This window comes from Polyodon spathula, chromosome 22 (genome assembly GCF_017654505.1).
Source record: "Polyodon spathula isolate WHYD16114869_AA chromosome 22, ASM1765450v1, whole genome shotgun sequence".
In the NCBI taxonomy this organism is placed as follows: domain Eukaryota; kingdom Metazoa; phylum Chordata; class Actinopteri; order Acipenseriformes; family Polyodontidae; genus Polyodon; species Polyodon spathula.
Window position 1 is genome coordinate 2,329,504 of NC_054555.1, and position 14,813 is coordinate 2,344,316.

General features: G+C 40.7%; 2 protein-coding genes across 3 annotated transcripts; one reads left to right on the top strand and one right to left on the bottom strand.

Annotated features, from left to right (window-relative positions):
- Positions 1–7,563: 7,563 nt before the first annotated feature.
- On the bottom strand, positions 7,564–11,078 carry LOC121297344 (lysophosphatidic acid receptor 6-like). 2 transcript variants are annotated; one of them, XM_041223620.1, is made up of 2 exons: positions 10,980–11,078; positions 7,564–9,449 (listed from the first exon to the last, which is right to left on the bottom strand). In XM_041223620.1, the coding sequence occupies exon 2, from the start codon at positions 9,421–9,423 to the stop codon at positions 8,350–8,352; it is 1,074 nt and encodes a 357-aa protein (XP_041079554.1). In that variant the 5' UTR covers positions 9,424–9,449; positions 10,980–11,078; the 3' UTR covers positions 7,564–8,349. The 2 variants fall into 2 exon arrangements, with proteins under 2 accessions (XP_041079554.1, XP_041079553.1); XM_041223619.1 differs by lacking the exon at positions 10,980–11,078 and adding an exon at positions 10,516–10,774.
- A 980-nt stretch (positions 11,079–12,058) lies between these two features.
- higd2a (HIG1 hypoxia inducible domain family, member 2A) lies at positions 12,059–13,914 on the top strand. Its single transcript, XM_041223976.1, has 2 exons — positions 12,059–12,276; positions 12,884–13,914. Exons 1-2 carry the CDS (start codon positions 12,108–12,110, stop codon positions 13,048–13,050), a joined length of 336 nt encoding a protein of 111 aa, XP_041079910.1. The 5' UTR covers positions 12,059–12,107; the 3' UTR covers positions 13,051–13,914.
- Positions 13,915–14,813: the final 899 nt, after the last annotated feature.

A 14,813-nucleotide genomic window follows, 5' to 3' on the forward strand; every position in this document is an offset into this window, starting at 1 on the left:
AGGCTATATAAGGAATGTAAAACTACACCGAACTATTTCAGCACAGCACCCTGTGAGTCATGGCTCAGTGAGAGGACGTCAGCCGCCCTGGTTTCCTGGCTCTGCCACTCGCATTCTAACCAATAATGTTGGATTAGAAACAAAGAAAGTAAAGGCAAAGAAAAAAAAAAACAATTACAGATACAAATCAACATTCTTTCCTGCTCAAATCACATGCATTCCACACACAACTACACAGCTGGTAATTAGAGGGTGAAACTACAGTTTAAAGGGTTGTGTGTGTGTGTGTGTGTGTGTGTGTGTGTGTGTGTGTGTGTGTGTGTGTGTGTGTTCTCATTCTCTTGCTTGTTTTAATTTTTTTTAAAGTAAAATGAATAAATAAAAGGCTATATTTGATTAAAAGGTTTAGGTCTCTGGAGGTTTTTGTAAAAATAACCAGACACATGCAGTTAACAATTAGAGATGTTGGTTTTCATAAACAAGGCACTTTTTAAAAAAAAAATATCTCTTGGCTGGCAATGTTCTACAAATCAGAGAACAACATTAAGGTCAGTTGAATTGCCTCGCATACCTTGATCCAGTTGGGTAAAAGCACTACTCTGTACACCCTTCAGGTCAAACTCTCAGAGAGAACTGACCAAAAAGAACTAACCACTTCAGTAATGCAGCCTCTGGCAGACAGTTTTATTTCTCACTCTTAGGTCCTTCCTGGTAGTGCCAAGGACTGGCCAATCGACACTAGTGTTCCCATCCAGTCTGTTGAAATGTTTACAACAAAAACAGGTTGGGGGAAGATATTCTTGAAAGCAATCAAAGCCTCAGTTTAGCATCTCGCTTGAAAGGCTCAGCTGCTGAAGTTGTGAATAGCTTGTTGATCCCAGAACCACCTCCAGACAGATCCCAAGATTATCAGCAGCAATGACAATGACTTAAACCACACGCCCACCGCGCTCCGAGTGCAAAGGTTCTGAAAGATGGGTGTGAGCCTTTTCTGCTCAGTAGCGCGTCAATCCTGGGTGACTATTCAATAACCCTACAGTAAATTCTTCCAGTTTACACCTGTGTTCAGTTACAAAGAAAGCTGACCTTGCTTGTTTGCATTGCTTACAGTTACAACTACAACATGCAGCAGATGGAAGCTATGGAGTGTGATCTGCTAGATCAACAGTTGCTCCAAGGTTTTATTTTCTATAAGAGAACATCACAGATGATATTTTCAACACGTTCTTACAAGGCAACAAGCTTAAAGCATGTCAAATCTATTTATAAAAACCTATGGACACCTTTAACATCTATGTTCAACTTCAAACACTGGCTGGCTGGGATTTCCTTCACATTCCCAAGACCTCCCAGCAACAAAAAAACGATCTGACAGCAAGCAGGCTCAGTGTTTCTACCTTTTCATCTGCCACCAAGGTGGAACTGAAAGCCATTTGACGGTACAGTTCAGACTGGGACTGCCCCAATTATTAACTCTCCAACACCCGCTTCTACAGGAAGCTACACAACGATTGGATAACGCAAATTTTGGACGCAAATCTTTGACCTGGTTGAAGACTTAAGCGCAGGCAGGCATGCAGACAGACAGGCTGGTTCCACTTTGATTTTACAGTGAGATGAAACCGGGTTGTACAGACTGGTTTAATAGTGAATATGGAAACATGGCATAAATAAGGCCTGAGCCATACACCTGGGATTTTCCTATCAATCCTTCCTAATGAGAAGAAGTAAACCTGCCTACAGAACAGGTCAAATTACAATCCATTTCGTTATGCTGCCGAGTCTAAACCGTACTTTATCTCCAAAGCTTTCACAGCCACTGCTGTTCCCACAGGCTCCATATTCAAAGTTAACTTTAACATTTTTTTAAAAAATTAAATAAATCTATGTTAGACAGTAATGTTATTTCTCAAAAATATACTAATTTGTATTATTATTATTATTATTATTATTATTAAACTTCAGTAAATTATTATTATTATTATTATTATGATTCCATTCCTTTTTTTTTCTAAACTAAAGGTCAATAAAGTTATAATATTTCACCCGTGATGTTAAATGACTGCCGGGCATTCCTAAAGTCACAGAACCAGCTGGGACTGGCGATTCAGGTCGAATTACTATAAATCTACAACAGCTATTTACTTATCGCTTACCCGCAAGTTACAAAAAAATGTTTCTCCCGTCCCTTGCAGAATGGAAAATGTTAATAAAAATCGATTATGAACAAAAAGTTCCAATAAAGCTTATTCATTTCATCCTTCTCCGTTTGTTTTACGAAGTCTTTTCTGACCGCCCGTAAGTCACATTTTCATTGGTCTTGTGTGTCTTTCCCCGACCGCTAAGAATCAAACATGTTTCTACCACATTACAGAAAAGATTTATTATCGACTATGAAAAGCTAAAGTTATGGGTGCAGATGCAATGTTTTTTTTTACTAAATTACTCAACAAACTTCTTCATCTTTTCCAATTAAACTTTTAATGTCCGCTTTCGAAAAGTCAGAAGCGGGCGGTGTGGGAAGGACAACCATTACACGATTTCCGTTGAATTTGGTTTTTTAGGCCATTCGGGGTATCAGTTTACAACTGTAAACGGTTGATTTGTTTCTGTTTTTTTTTTTTCTTTTTTTTTTTTTTTTTTTTCTTTGTTTTTTTTTGATTCTTTTTTTTTTTTTTTTGTGTTTCTTTCTTTTCTTTTTTTTTTACAGAAAAGTCTTTCTTCCTTATCTTTTTCTGCTTTCCCTTTCTTTTTGGGCAAAAAAAAAAAATCCTTCCCCCTTATGAATTTTGCATTTTCTTTTTTTCGGGCCTTTTTTTTTGTTTTGTTTTTTTGGGGTTTTTTTTTTTTTTTTTTTTTTTTTTTTTTTTTTTTTTTTTTTTTTTTTTGGTTTCCCTTTTTTTTCCTTTCTTCTTTCGGTTCCTTTCTTTCTTCCTTCTTTCCTTTTCCTTTCTTTTTTCACTTGGAGTTTCCTGTCCTCACCAGGCAACCACGACTCCTTTCTTTTCTGAAGCATTTTGTCAATCTTTCTTTTCCTTTTTCACTTTCGTTTGTCTTTGTTTGTTTTCTTCAGTTCTTTTCTTTCTTTCTTTTTTTTTTTTTTTTTTTTTCTTTCTTTTCTTTTCTTTTCTTTCTTTCTCTCCTGGGGCTTTATTCTTTCTTTTCTTATCTTTAGAAAAGTCCCTCCCCACAAAAGAAACGTGCACAGTTTTTTTTTTTTTTCTTTTTTTTTTCTGCAACTTAAAACTGTTACCAGGACTTTTTTCTTTCTTTCTTTTCTTTCTTTCTTTCTTTCTTTCTTTCTTTCTTTCTTTCTTTCCCCCTCCCCAAAAAAGAAACTGCAAAGTTTTTTTTTTTCTGCAACTGTACCACCGAGCTGGACCTCGTTTTATCGTTCCTTTATAGACATGGACGGCTGCGGGCTGGATGACGTCATTGGGAGTTGAGTGAGGAATCTCGCACTGACATCTGCAGGTAGAAAGCTGGCGTAATCGCGCCTGCTGCCAACCGTACTTGCAAACTGCTCCCAGCCTCTTCCTCCCCAATCCCAGCGGCTCTTGAGCGCCGCCCTAGGTTGCAAAAGGATTTGACCCATCTTTGGATGAGTTTTCAATCGATTTACTGGTTAATGTACTGATAATAAAAGCAATTACAGGCTCATACGCATGGCGTGTTGACATGCACAACAAATTAAACAGTAATATTTTTGTTTTTTTGTTTATCGCAGTGCTACCTTTTGACCATAGATATTCATTTCATAATATGACCAGTTGACTAGTTTGAAGCATTGCAAATCAAATTAATTAGCAGTGTGTTTGAGTAGCTCAGTGGTTAGAGAAAGTGCTGGGCTGCCTTGTGGAAGGCAGTGTGTTTTGAGTAGCTCAGTGGTGAGAGTGCTGGGCTGCAGTGTGGAAGGCAGTGGGTTTGAGGAGCTCAGTGGTGAGAGCGCTGGGCTGCAGTGTGGAAGGCAGTGGGTTTGAGGAGCTCAGTGGTGAGAGTGCTGGGCTGCGCGGAAGCTCAGGGTTTGAGGAGCGAGTGCTGGGCTGCAGTTTGGAAGGCAGTGGGTTTGAGGAGCTCAGTGGTGAGAGTGCTGGGCTGCAGTGTGGAAGGCAGTGTGTTTGAGGAGCTCAGTGGTGAGAGTGCTGGGCTGCAGTGTGGAAGGCAGTGGGTTTGAGGAGCTCAGTGGTGAGAGTGCTGGGCTGCAGTGTGGAAGGCAGTGGGTTTGAGTAGCTCAGTGGTGAGAGTGCTGGGCTGCAGTGTGGAAGGCAGTGTGTTTGAGTAGCTCAGTGGTGAGAGTGCTGGGCTGCAGTGTGGAAGGCAGTGTGTTTGAGTAGCTCAGTGGTTGAGAGTGCTGGGCTGCAGTGTGGAAGGCAGTGTGTTTGAGTAGCTCAGTGGTGAGAGTGCTGGGCTGCAGTGTGGAAGGCAGTGTGTTTGAGTAGCTCAGTGGTGAGAGTGCTGGGCTGCAGTGTGGAAGGCAGTGTGTTTGAGTAGCTCAGTGGTTAGAGAAAGTGCTGGGCTGCAGTGTGGAAGGCAGTGTGTTTGAGTAGCTCAGTGGTTAGAGAAAGTGCTGGGCTGCAGTGTGGAAGGCAGTGGGTTTGAGTAGCTCAGTGGTTAGAGAAAGAAAGTGCTGGGCTGCAGTGTGGAAGGCAATGTGTTTGAGTAGCTCAGCGGTTAGAGAAAGTGCTGGGCTGTAGTGTGGAAGGCAGTGTGTTTGAGTAGCTCAGTGGTTAGAGAAAGTGCTGGGCTGCAGTGTGGAAGGCAGTGTGTTTGAGTAGCTCAGTGGTGAGAGTGCTGGGCTGCAGTGTGGAAGGCAGTGTGTTTGAGTAGCTCAGTGGTGAGAGTGCTGGGCTGCAGTGTGGAAGGCAGTGTGATTGAGTAGCTCAGTGGTGAGAGTGTTAGGCTGCAGTGTGGAAGGCAGTGTGATTGAGTAGCTCAGTGGTGAGAGTGTTAGGCTGCAGTGTGGAAGGCAGTGTGTTTGAGTAGCTCAGTGGTGAGAGTGCTGGGCTGCAGTGTGGAAGGCAGTGTGTTTGAGTAGCTCAGTGGTTAGAGAAAGTGCTGGGCTGCAGTGTGAAAGGCAGTGTGTTTGAGTAGCTCAGTGGTTAGAGAAAGTGCCAGACTGTAGTGTGGAAGGCAATGCGTTTGAGTGGCTCAGCAGTTAGAGAAAGTGCCAGGCTGTAGTGTGAAAGGCAGTGGGTTTCTCATTTTAAATCAGGGGAGTTTAATGTAGTTAATAATCCCTTCAGCTAATTGATCACAGAAGAGAGCACAGGGGCAGAACTCTTTGTTCAACAAGGGTGTCCTTATATGGAGATTACTGCTGTTGGAAAAAATCTACATAAATGATTCCAAACCTGAACTAGATTCTCAAAAGGGAATGTTTCTATAGAGCTGAATGTAACTGTCAGAAAGCTAGATTAACACAAGGACCAAAATTAAGTATTCATAGGATCTATTGAAATGTATGTAAGTGATAATCTACAGTACGCTTGTAATTCTGACTTCCCTTAGCTACTGAAGACATACTGTATCAGTGCTGTGCAGCTAGCATAGGGCTGAGGTTTACCATTGTTTTTTGTTAGCTGAATGCTATACATTTTTGTCATTTGTGGAGGCTATTTATTTATTTATTTATTAATTGTTGATGTATAAAAGTGTATTCTTATTCTTATTCTTATTCTTATTCTTATTCTTATTCTTATTATTAAGGTTTCAACATTATGATAGCTGTCACTTTGACTAGCATATGTGTAGACTAGCCATTATCTTTTATATTTTATTTTGCTTCTTAGTACCTTTTATTCTCGACTGGGGTCAGGACTCAGGTCATGAAAACATATCTCTGATTACATCATTTGCACATTTTTATAACACACAGGATTCAAAATAACATATATTGTTACTAGTCACTTTCAAACTAACAAACAAATAAAAGCTAACTCAACTGTAACGATCCTTCACTGACAAGCTAAACTGTGATACTGGATTAAAAATAGGTAGAAAGAAAGAAAGAAAGAAAGAAAGATGTCAGCACTGAGGTTGGTTAACATACACAGAAAATTCAGATAAACACCAGTTAATGAACAGCATTGCAGATTTTACACTAGCCTTTAGTATTCTCCATCGGACTGGATTCAGAATCGAGCCCAATGATGAACTAGCAGGATAAATGATGGCCGTCAATGCTGCATTGGTTCCTCGGCTCAGCATCACAGCAGAATCATTACTGCTGTGAGGTGCTGAAGAAGAAGACCTGTGACCAGAGTTGGGGTTTTCATTGCTGGAGATTTTAGCACAGCTGTACACCCCTATTAAAAAACTGTGACATCCATAAAAAAATAACTTGTCTAAGATCGCATTAAGCATGTAAGAGGCAAGAAATATGTTTCCTGCAGGGATATTGAATTCCTCCTTTAAGTAGAAACAGATGGAAACCACCCCTATGGAATGCATAAATATGATCGCTGAGGAGTGCCCCCTGGTGGTAAGAGTGCTTACAGCAGAGCGCCAACTAGGCAGTGAGAGAGAGAGAGAGAGAGAGAGAGAGAGAGAGAGAGAGAGAGAGAGAGAGAGAGAGAGACAGAGAGAAAGAGGGGGGGACGGGACGGGACGGGACGGGAAGGGACTACAGAGGTTAGATTCAGAGACAGTTTCAGTCCTAGCACCTCAGTCATCCCCTGGGTTTTATTGACTCTCTTAGTTTCAGTAGTGACACTGATTCAGCAGGGCTCACAGCTGTTTGCTATTGCAGGTAGTGCTTAAACTGTCACACAGACAATCAATAAGGGAACACTCACACCTTGGGTGAAATTGCTGCTTTACGTGTTAAAGATGAGCTCCAGTGTCTGAATCGCATTGAGGAGACACCGCCGCTATAGAAAGGCAGAGATGATTTTGATACACACAATGGGTCTCAGTCAGGTATCAGCCGAGGAAAGGTGTGATGTGAACTAATGAGTGGCAGAGTGGGGGGTCTGATCAAGTTGAAATGTGACATTCTGATTGAGTGAATCACATTGCAAATAAGGTGCGTAGATTGAATACCAGGGCTAGGATTGAAACCGGTTCTGAATAGTAGCTTGGAGAATAAGACACAGCCTGTCCATTGGTTATGCTGTTTGAGAACCTGTAGCTCAGTACAAATAAAAAACATTAAATGTTGTCAAGAGTTGCAATATATGTGTCTGACAGCAGATGGCACCAGAGTATGGAAGACAAAGTTTTGTGTGTTGAAAGTAATCAGGAGAACCACACATGCGCGCACTCACGCACAATATCATTAAATGAGCCATACGGTTGAAAATAGCTGGTCATGAATCGTTTTGTTTCTGACTTGACTCAGTTGCAGGTTTGTGTTAGCTGTTCAGGTCACTTATTTAAAAAGTCCAGGTGTTGTGTGCATATGAGAGAGATAGAGAGCGAGAGAGTCACATATAATATAAGAACAGCAGCACGGACAAGTATCCTGTGAAGTTAAAGCAGACTGGAGTATGATGGTCAGAGCCATTCTTGCACAGGTGAGGCTGTAAGGTACTCTTAAACATAAAGCAAGCAGCTGGACATATTCATTTCCAAAGGGGTTTTTAATTATTCTTTTCACTGAATTCTCAATCCCGTATTCACACTGATCTCAGCAGAATGACAAACACTTGCATATCCACCCAACACCTACATGTAAATTCCCATTTAATATCCCCGGGAAAAGCAATCACACATTTCCATTGAGACATATAACAGGGTCTGAGTATCACTTTGTGTAAACAAACAATTAAACAAACAAATGCAATGACAAGTCTCCCTTCTGTTTCTTTTTCGTTCTGCTAGCTCTGCAAATGAATGCAATCTCAACACAGTTTTCAGTCCCTCTTCAGAGCACGGAAGTGTAAAGTGCATGACACATTTACAGTGGGAATCTTTCATAAGTCTTTCATAATAGAGGAAGGTGGGAACTTTTTCTTCTTTGAATTGTTGGAAGAAAAAAAAAAAGTCCATGCAGTTCATTGAAGACCTGTGTATCCTGTGGAAACAGTATATTTGTGTTATAATACAGGATCACAAACACACAAAACTGAAAAATAGCACACAGCAAGATGCAAAAGGCAAACACATATGTTTAATGGTTTAGATCACATAATTATTTTCTTAACATTTCATTCAAACTTCATAAAGCTGCTGACTCCAAAGTGGGGCACATGACTCCAGCAAGGTGGTAAAACCAATTGAGAGAGCATCATTGTCACTTGAACAGCACAATGCCCCAAGACTTCTTACAGGAGAGGATCCATTCACAATCACTGCAGTGCTACAAAACGACATCAACTTCAAGACTGAGAAGGGAACAGAGCAATGTGCTCATAGTTTGGTGTTGGAGATGCTTTCAGAAGATCTGCTGGAGTTCTTTCTGTGACAACATGGCAGGAGCTGGAAGTTATCTGCATTGAAGTAATACACCACAGGATCGAGGCTGCTGTTCAGACAGGCTAGCCCCATCACCACTTTTCTCGCTCCACAGGTGAAAGGGAGCAGGGATAGGCTTGGGAGCACCTGGATGCGTGCCAGCGTGTGCAGGACCTGCACTACGTGAAAGGGAAGGAAGCTGATGGTCAGCACGCCAATCACCACAAGGATAGTTCTCAGTGACTTCTTCTTTACATGCTGACCGGTTTGCTTCCCCTGAGTCATGCCGACGATACGCCTGGCGATCAAAGAGTAGCAGGTAACTATGGAAAAGAAAGGTATAAAAAACCCAGCGATCGAGGAAAATATGGCAATAGTGGCCAACCAGCCACTCCAGGACTTTTTCCCGAAGTTTTCCATGCAGCCGATTCTGCCATCTGCAAACCTGTTGGCTGTGCGACCTCTGAAAGCGTAAGTCAAAACCACAACTGCTATAACTAGCCAAATGACACAGGAGACTAGAGCACGGTACACTGGCCTCTGCAGCTTCAGGTATTTGATGGGATGCACCACGGCGATGTAGCGCTCCACGCAGATGCAGGTTAGGAACATGGTGCAGCCGTATATATTGGCAAAGAAGAGGGAACTGGTTGTCTTGCACAAGAACTCCCCGAAAATCCAGTTGTTGCCGTTGGCATAGTAATAGATTTGCAGTGGCAGAGATAAGGTGAACAGAACGTCTATGATGATCAGGTTGAGGGTGAAAGCTGCGGCTTGGGAAGAGGACCTCCAATTTTTCAAAAGGGAGCTCAGCGCCGTGAAGTTTCCAAGCAGGCTCAAGACAAAGAGTAGGCTGTAGACCACGGGGAGGAGGGTGGACTGAAAGCTGACCCTGCATTCATAGGCTTCCTTATGCCCACTCGAATTGATGGAGGCATTCCCCAAATCATGCAGGGTAATTCCCAGGGAGAAACTTGTGAGATGATCACTCGGAGTTTCAAAACTCATTCCTGGTATTGCTGTTGTCATCGTCAAGTGGGTTTCAGACTTTATGACTGCAAAAAAAAAAAAGGAAGTTGTGTTAAATAGGGTGTCACCATGAGTTTGGTATCCTGTGACCAATAAATGCATTCAAACCATGCATAAAAATTCCCCAGTCATGTGACTATGCTAGTTCATATCATTTTCTTAATATTCAGCTTCGTGCCAGTTTAATGTCCTATTATTAAGCATCATTAAGATTAACCCTGATAGAAGATGGAATGTTTCTCTTATATCCCTTCATGAAAATAGATCTCCTATTGAAAAGTTGCCCAGACGTCCTCATGGTCTTGCCTTCCAGACTTTCAATGTTCTGTGCTTGCTATAGGCATGCCCAACGTTGCCCAACATTTCAATATATTGTACATATCCTTCTCAAGACAGCCTGTGTTTGAATCAAAACATTGGAGGTATTTCTAGGAGTTTGATGGCCTCCCCAGTGCATCAGCATGCATAACTTTTGAATGAATTTTGTTTATTTATTTATATAAATGTTATGTAAATGATTGGGGGTTAATTAGTTCATTCTTTTCTGTGGAGTCCCGCTGGCATAATCGTGTTCAGTCTATTTATCCATTTACGTTCTTTTATTCTCCTGTATGTCGCATTGTCTAATTTTAGCTCTTCTAATACTACAAACTTTACATCATTTATGTCGTGTCCTTGACTGGTGAAGTGCTGTACTATTGGTTCATTCATTTTTTAAATTATTTCTAATTAATGAAAGGTGGTTCTGAATTATTTTATATAAAGTTCTTCCAGTCTCTCCAACATGTTTTATTTCATCACATTTTTGCACAGGCCATTCCATAAACAACATTGCTATTTTTACAGTAGATATTAGTGTTTATTGGATATGTGTTGTTCTTGTGTTGAATTATATATTTACTTTTTTCCATGTATTTACACACTTTACATGTACTAGTGCAAGTATTTGTAGATCCTATTCTGTCAATTATTATTTTTACTGTGAACAAAATATCACATAAATGCTTCTCGTTTGAATGTTACAACCGTGTATATATAAACATAAACATTTCTTTGTAGAGTTTGAAGAAGAAAATAAAAATATCATCATACCTTGAATGTAGAAGTATAGTGAATATTAATGTTGGTTTCTTGCCTGGGTTAGCAGTTAGTGATTGTGTCAAGTGCTGTTTTCTTTAGTTTTCCGAATGACGCTACCAGTAACGGTCACAGCAATGCGTTTACTGATTTGCAGAAGTATCATTTGTATAGTGTTGGAATCCGGGTGAAAAAATGCGTATGTCATGTTTTTAATAGCACACAAACTTCCTCTCTCACGATTGCTCCACATTGTTTAAATGGTGTAGTTGTATTGATATAGCAGTATTTAAAGCACGTGTTTTATGAGAAGTGGTATCTATACACAGTCCATAGTTCACAATGCCTGCTGAAACAAACCAACTGAAAGAGATCTGGAAGGGTTAGGTTTCTGATCTCAGACTCAATGAAATGCTAATGCTATATCACATCACCTATTCTCTCTTTTTTATCTGAAAAGAATGCTAAAAGTTACTTACCATTAAGTAGTCCAAGATTGGACTATTCTAAAAATCGAGGTCTCTGAAAGCAGTCGTTTATAATAAGGTGGTTCTATAACACTATGTAACACAATTTTTGTTCCTGGGTAGTAAGTGTTATTTCCTAATTGCTTATGCCTCAAAAGTATAGAAAATGGCTATTATTCCCCACAAACTTTGCTTTTGTGACCAGGACAGTGATATTTCAAAATATCACTATTTCCAATTGGAAAACGGGCAAATGTGTGTCTTTTCGTTCACATAAAGTCAGAACAAAACAACATATTAATCCAAATTAACATGTATTTATACTAAAGTAATGCAAAAATGACTACAAAAGATTTAGAAGTGAGTAGTTTTTCGAGATTTACGATTATACTGTAAATACAGTATCTCGAAAAACATGTTCTATACTTTTGAGGCATAAGCAATTAGGAAATAACACTTACTACCCAGTACAAAAAAAATTTTACACGGTGTAATTTATACCCAGTCCAGGCCAGGGTGTGTTCTAGATCACTGATATAGGCACCATGAAAGCAATCGGTGGCATAATTAAAAACAATGCTTTATCTTTAAAGACAAAACGAGGATATAAACAATGCCAGATGCCAGACAGACCATTTATTTATTTATTTATTTGTTCATGTAGCTTGACCTGTTACTTACAAAACTACAACACGCAATTTACAAATACAGGTGCTACGTAGAATTCAGTGCACCATGGAAACCAAGCGGTCTGTCGATTCCCCTTCTGCACTTTCGCCAAGGTTTGTTTTGGCCGAATCCCGCAGTGACCACTTCTTTTTTTTTTTAACAAGGTTAAGGGTGACGGTTAGCTGTTCCCCGATTACGTGACTTTTTTTTTCCCCGACGAAACGCGGTAGATCATTGGCAGGTGAAACTGATTTCCACGGGGGAACTAATTCTTTGTAACGCCGCTACTTGTTCTAGTGTTTCGTGTTTCAAGCAGTCCCCGATCTGACGTCAAAGCCACGCCCTCTCGGAGAATCTGACCAATCCCCTCAGTCGGTTTGTTCCTATAACGGAACGGTTATCTCCTCGCCTCGTTAGCCCTCATCACGTGAGTCTGGGTCACTTTCCAAAGCGCTCCTCCTGCTGTCAGACATGGCAGCGGCTTCTGCTCCAGCAGGACCCGACCCGACCCAAACAGCGGCGTCTGACTTCAGCAGACCCCCCGTCATCGAGGGGTTCACGCCTCTGCCGAGGTCCAAGGAAGAAGGATTTAACGACAAGCTTATCAGAAAGACGAAAGAAAATCCTTTCGTGCCGATAGGTAAGCCTTGCATTCGTGCGATAAACGCAATTAAATAACCAGTTTAATTAAGGCATGTTGTTAAGAACAGTGTTTCGGTTTGTTGTATTTGTCGTAGCTCTTGTAATGGGATAAAATAGTTATTAAAAACGGAATCCCAGTGTTATTCTGCAAAGGTTTATCATGATATTGAGCTTATCCTTCAGATAACTTTTCCCCAAAGTGACAAAGGCTTGTGAGTGCGCTGATGGGGTGTGCACGTACCTGACCAACCAAATTCTAACGTTGTTATATTACATTTTAAACCCGAAATCAACAGTTTATCTAGCCGGATATGATCAGGGACTGGTTGGCACTAGTCTGGGACTGCCCGGTGTTACTGTAGTGTTAGTCATCCTCTGTGAAACCAGCTGTAGGTGTCTGTTGTACCAAGGACAAGGAAACTGTTTTGTTCTTCATAAGCAGGACCATACCCCCCCCCCCCCGTTGTTTTACAGGTGATCCAATTGTAGATGTACCAAATGACCATATAAGCAAATTCAGAACACGTTTTTCTTTATTTACTGCGGCTCCTGTTTTACAGTCCTTTCTCACTGAATGCACCTTTGCTGTGCTTGTCTCTGGCCAGGTTGCTTTGGCACGGCGTGCGCCCTCACTTACGGACTCATCGCCTTCAGGCGCGGCAAGACCCAGCAGTCCCAGATGATGATGCGAGCCCGTATTTTCGCTCAGGGATTCACGGTGTTCGCTCTCCTGTTTGGTGTTGCATCGACTGCCTTGAAGCCCAAACAGTGAATGAGGGGGACGGGGACCGAGTCACGGTGGAGGAGTGAAGATGGGTGCCCCCATCTGGCTGACGGTTTGTGTCAGGAAAGCACAGCCGTGGAGGGAAACAACACTGCGGTTTAATTATTATTATTATTTTTTATTAAAGGGTGTGTTTGATTTGTTAATGCCCAAGCTAGTTTTCTTAGAATGATTGCAACGCAGCAAAAAACATGGTTGTGTCTCGGAGATTGAAGCCACCTTTTAAAAGTAAACCATATCTCCATGGATTTCCGGTGCAGATTGCCAACAAGGTGTGTTCAGTAGTCCTTTCAGAAACACAAGATCAAGGGAACGTAAATATTAGATTCTTCATTTCCCTCAGATACTAACCCTGGTGTTACTTTGTGTATACGACAAGCTGTTTAATGCAACAGATACAGTAGTCGTCATATTTCGGCTTTAGTCTGCTGTCCATTTTAGAAGTGTTTAATTTGGCAGGTGTTATTTCACAGGTAGAATAAATCTGTTGTACTATTTAGATTTGTAAAGTAAAAATCTGTTTTTAAAGCATTTGAACAAATTGCATTAATGGCTTCACACTGTTTTGCTGATAATGTCAAAATAAGTATTATGCCAAAAAAAAGGAGGATTTATTCTGAGGTAACAGAACTTGTGTATAAACCAGCATACCTAGCAGCCACCATATTCCCCTTAAAATTGAAGTCATTCATAAATTGTATTGATGGTCACTTAGGTGTCAGTTTTACAGAACGCTTGCACCCAGGTCACCATTAAGTTTGCTGTGGCCTTTTTATTTTCGGCAGCGATGATTGTTATAGCACCTTATTGTAACACATGTGTGTTCAAAGAATTATTAAAACATAAAACGTGTGTGGACTTTCGTTTGGTTCTTACTCAGTATGCCGTTGTCATGCACCAATATGAAAAATCCCAGATAAGAGCTGCAGTCTGGGCTGATTGAATTATTTGATGTTTCAGTTTGAGGCAGTCCTAGACTGGGTGGGAAGGTAACTGGTCCCAGGTAAAGTTAAGGCTTTATGCTGTTATGATGGAAAGTTTCACAGAGTGGGAATAGAAACATTAACAAGATGAATGCACAACACTACCTGACACCCGTGTGCTTTATTTCTGAACCACTGGCATTTTTTTATGGATGTCAATTTGGGAGCTGAAATGGTAACTGGTGGAATGATCTCTGTCAGCCTGAACTAACTCCAAGTCTCATTCTCTAATCAAGCGTCTGTTTCTAAAAAAAAAAAAAAAAAAAAAAAAAAAAAAAAAGCACTGAAGTGATTATGCAAACCACTTTTATTTTTATTGCGAAGGCAAGAACACGTCATAAAAACGATACTTGATTTTAATCTACACCAAATATAGCCAAGCACAAATACACTGGTGTGCATTAACAGAATAACACAAGCCAAGATACAGAGAAACTGCTGTAAATTCCAGAACAGGAGATCTCAAAGGTAACTCTCAGGGACAGGACTGAGTAGTTCAAAAGTGTCTCCTGTAAATTCTTCTTGAAATAGCCCCTAATGCTCACTGTTCTGAAATGGTTCTTTGAACTGGGGGAGGAATACACTACACTCTTTTTAACTAACCCATTTACAAATAATTGACAAACTGAACACAAGCTACAAAAGTGTGTTAAAGCTACAAGGAAAGAAAGTTTCTCTTTGACTGGGGTCTTCATTTTCTGTTCTGTCCTTGTAAAGTTGAATTTGAATGTGCACATGAACAGGTCTTTCACAGTAAGTACACTCATA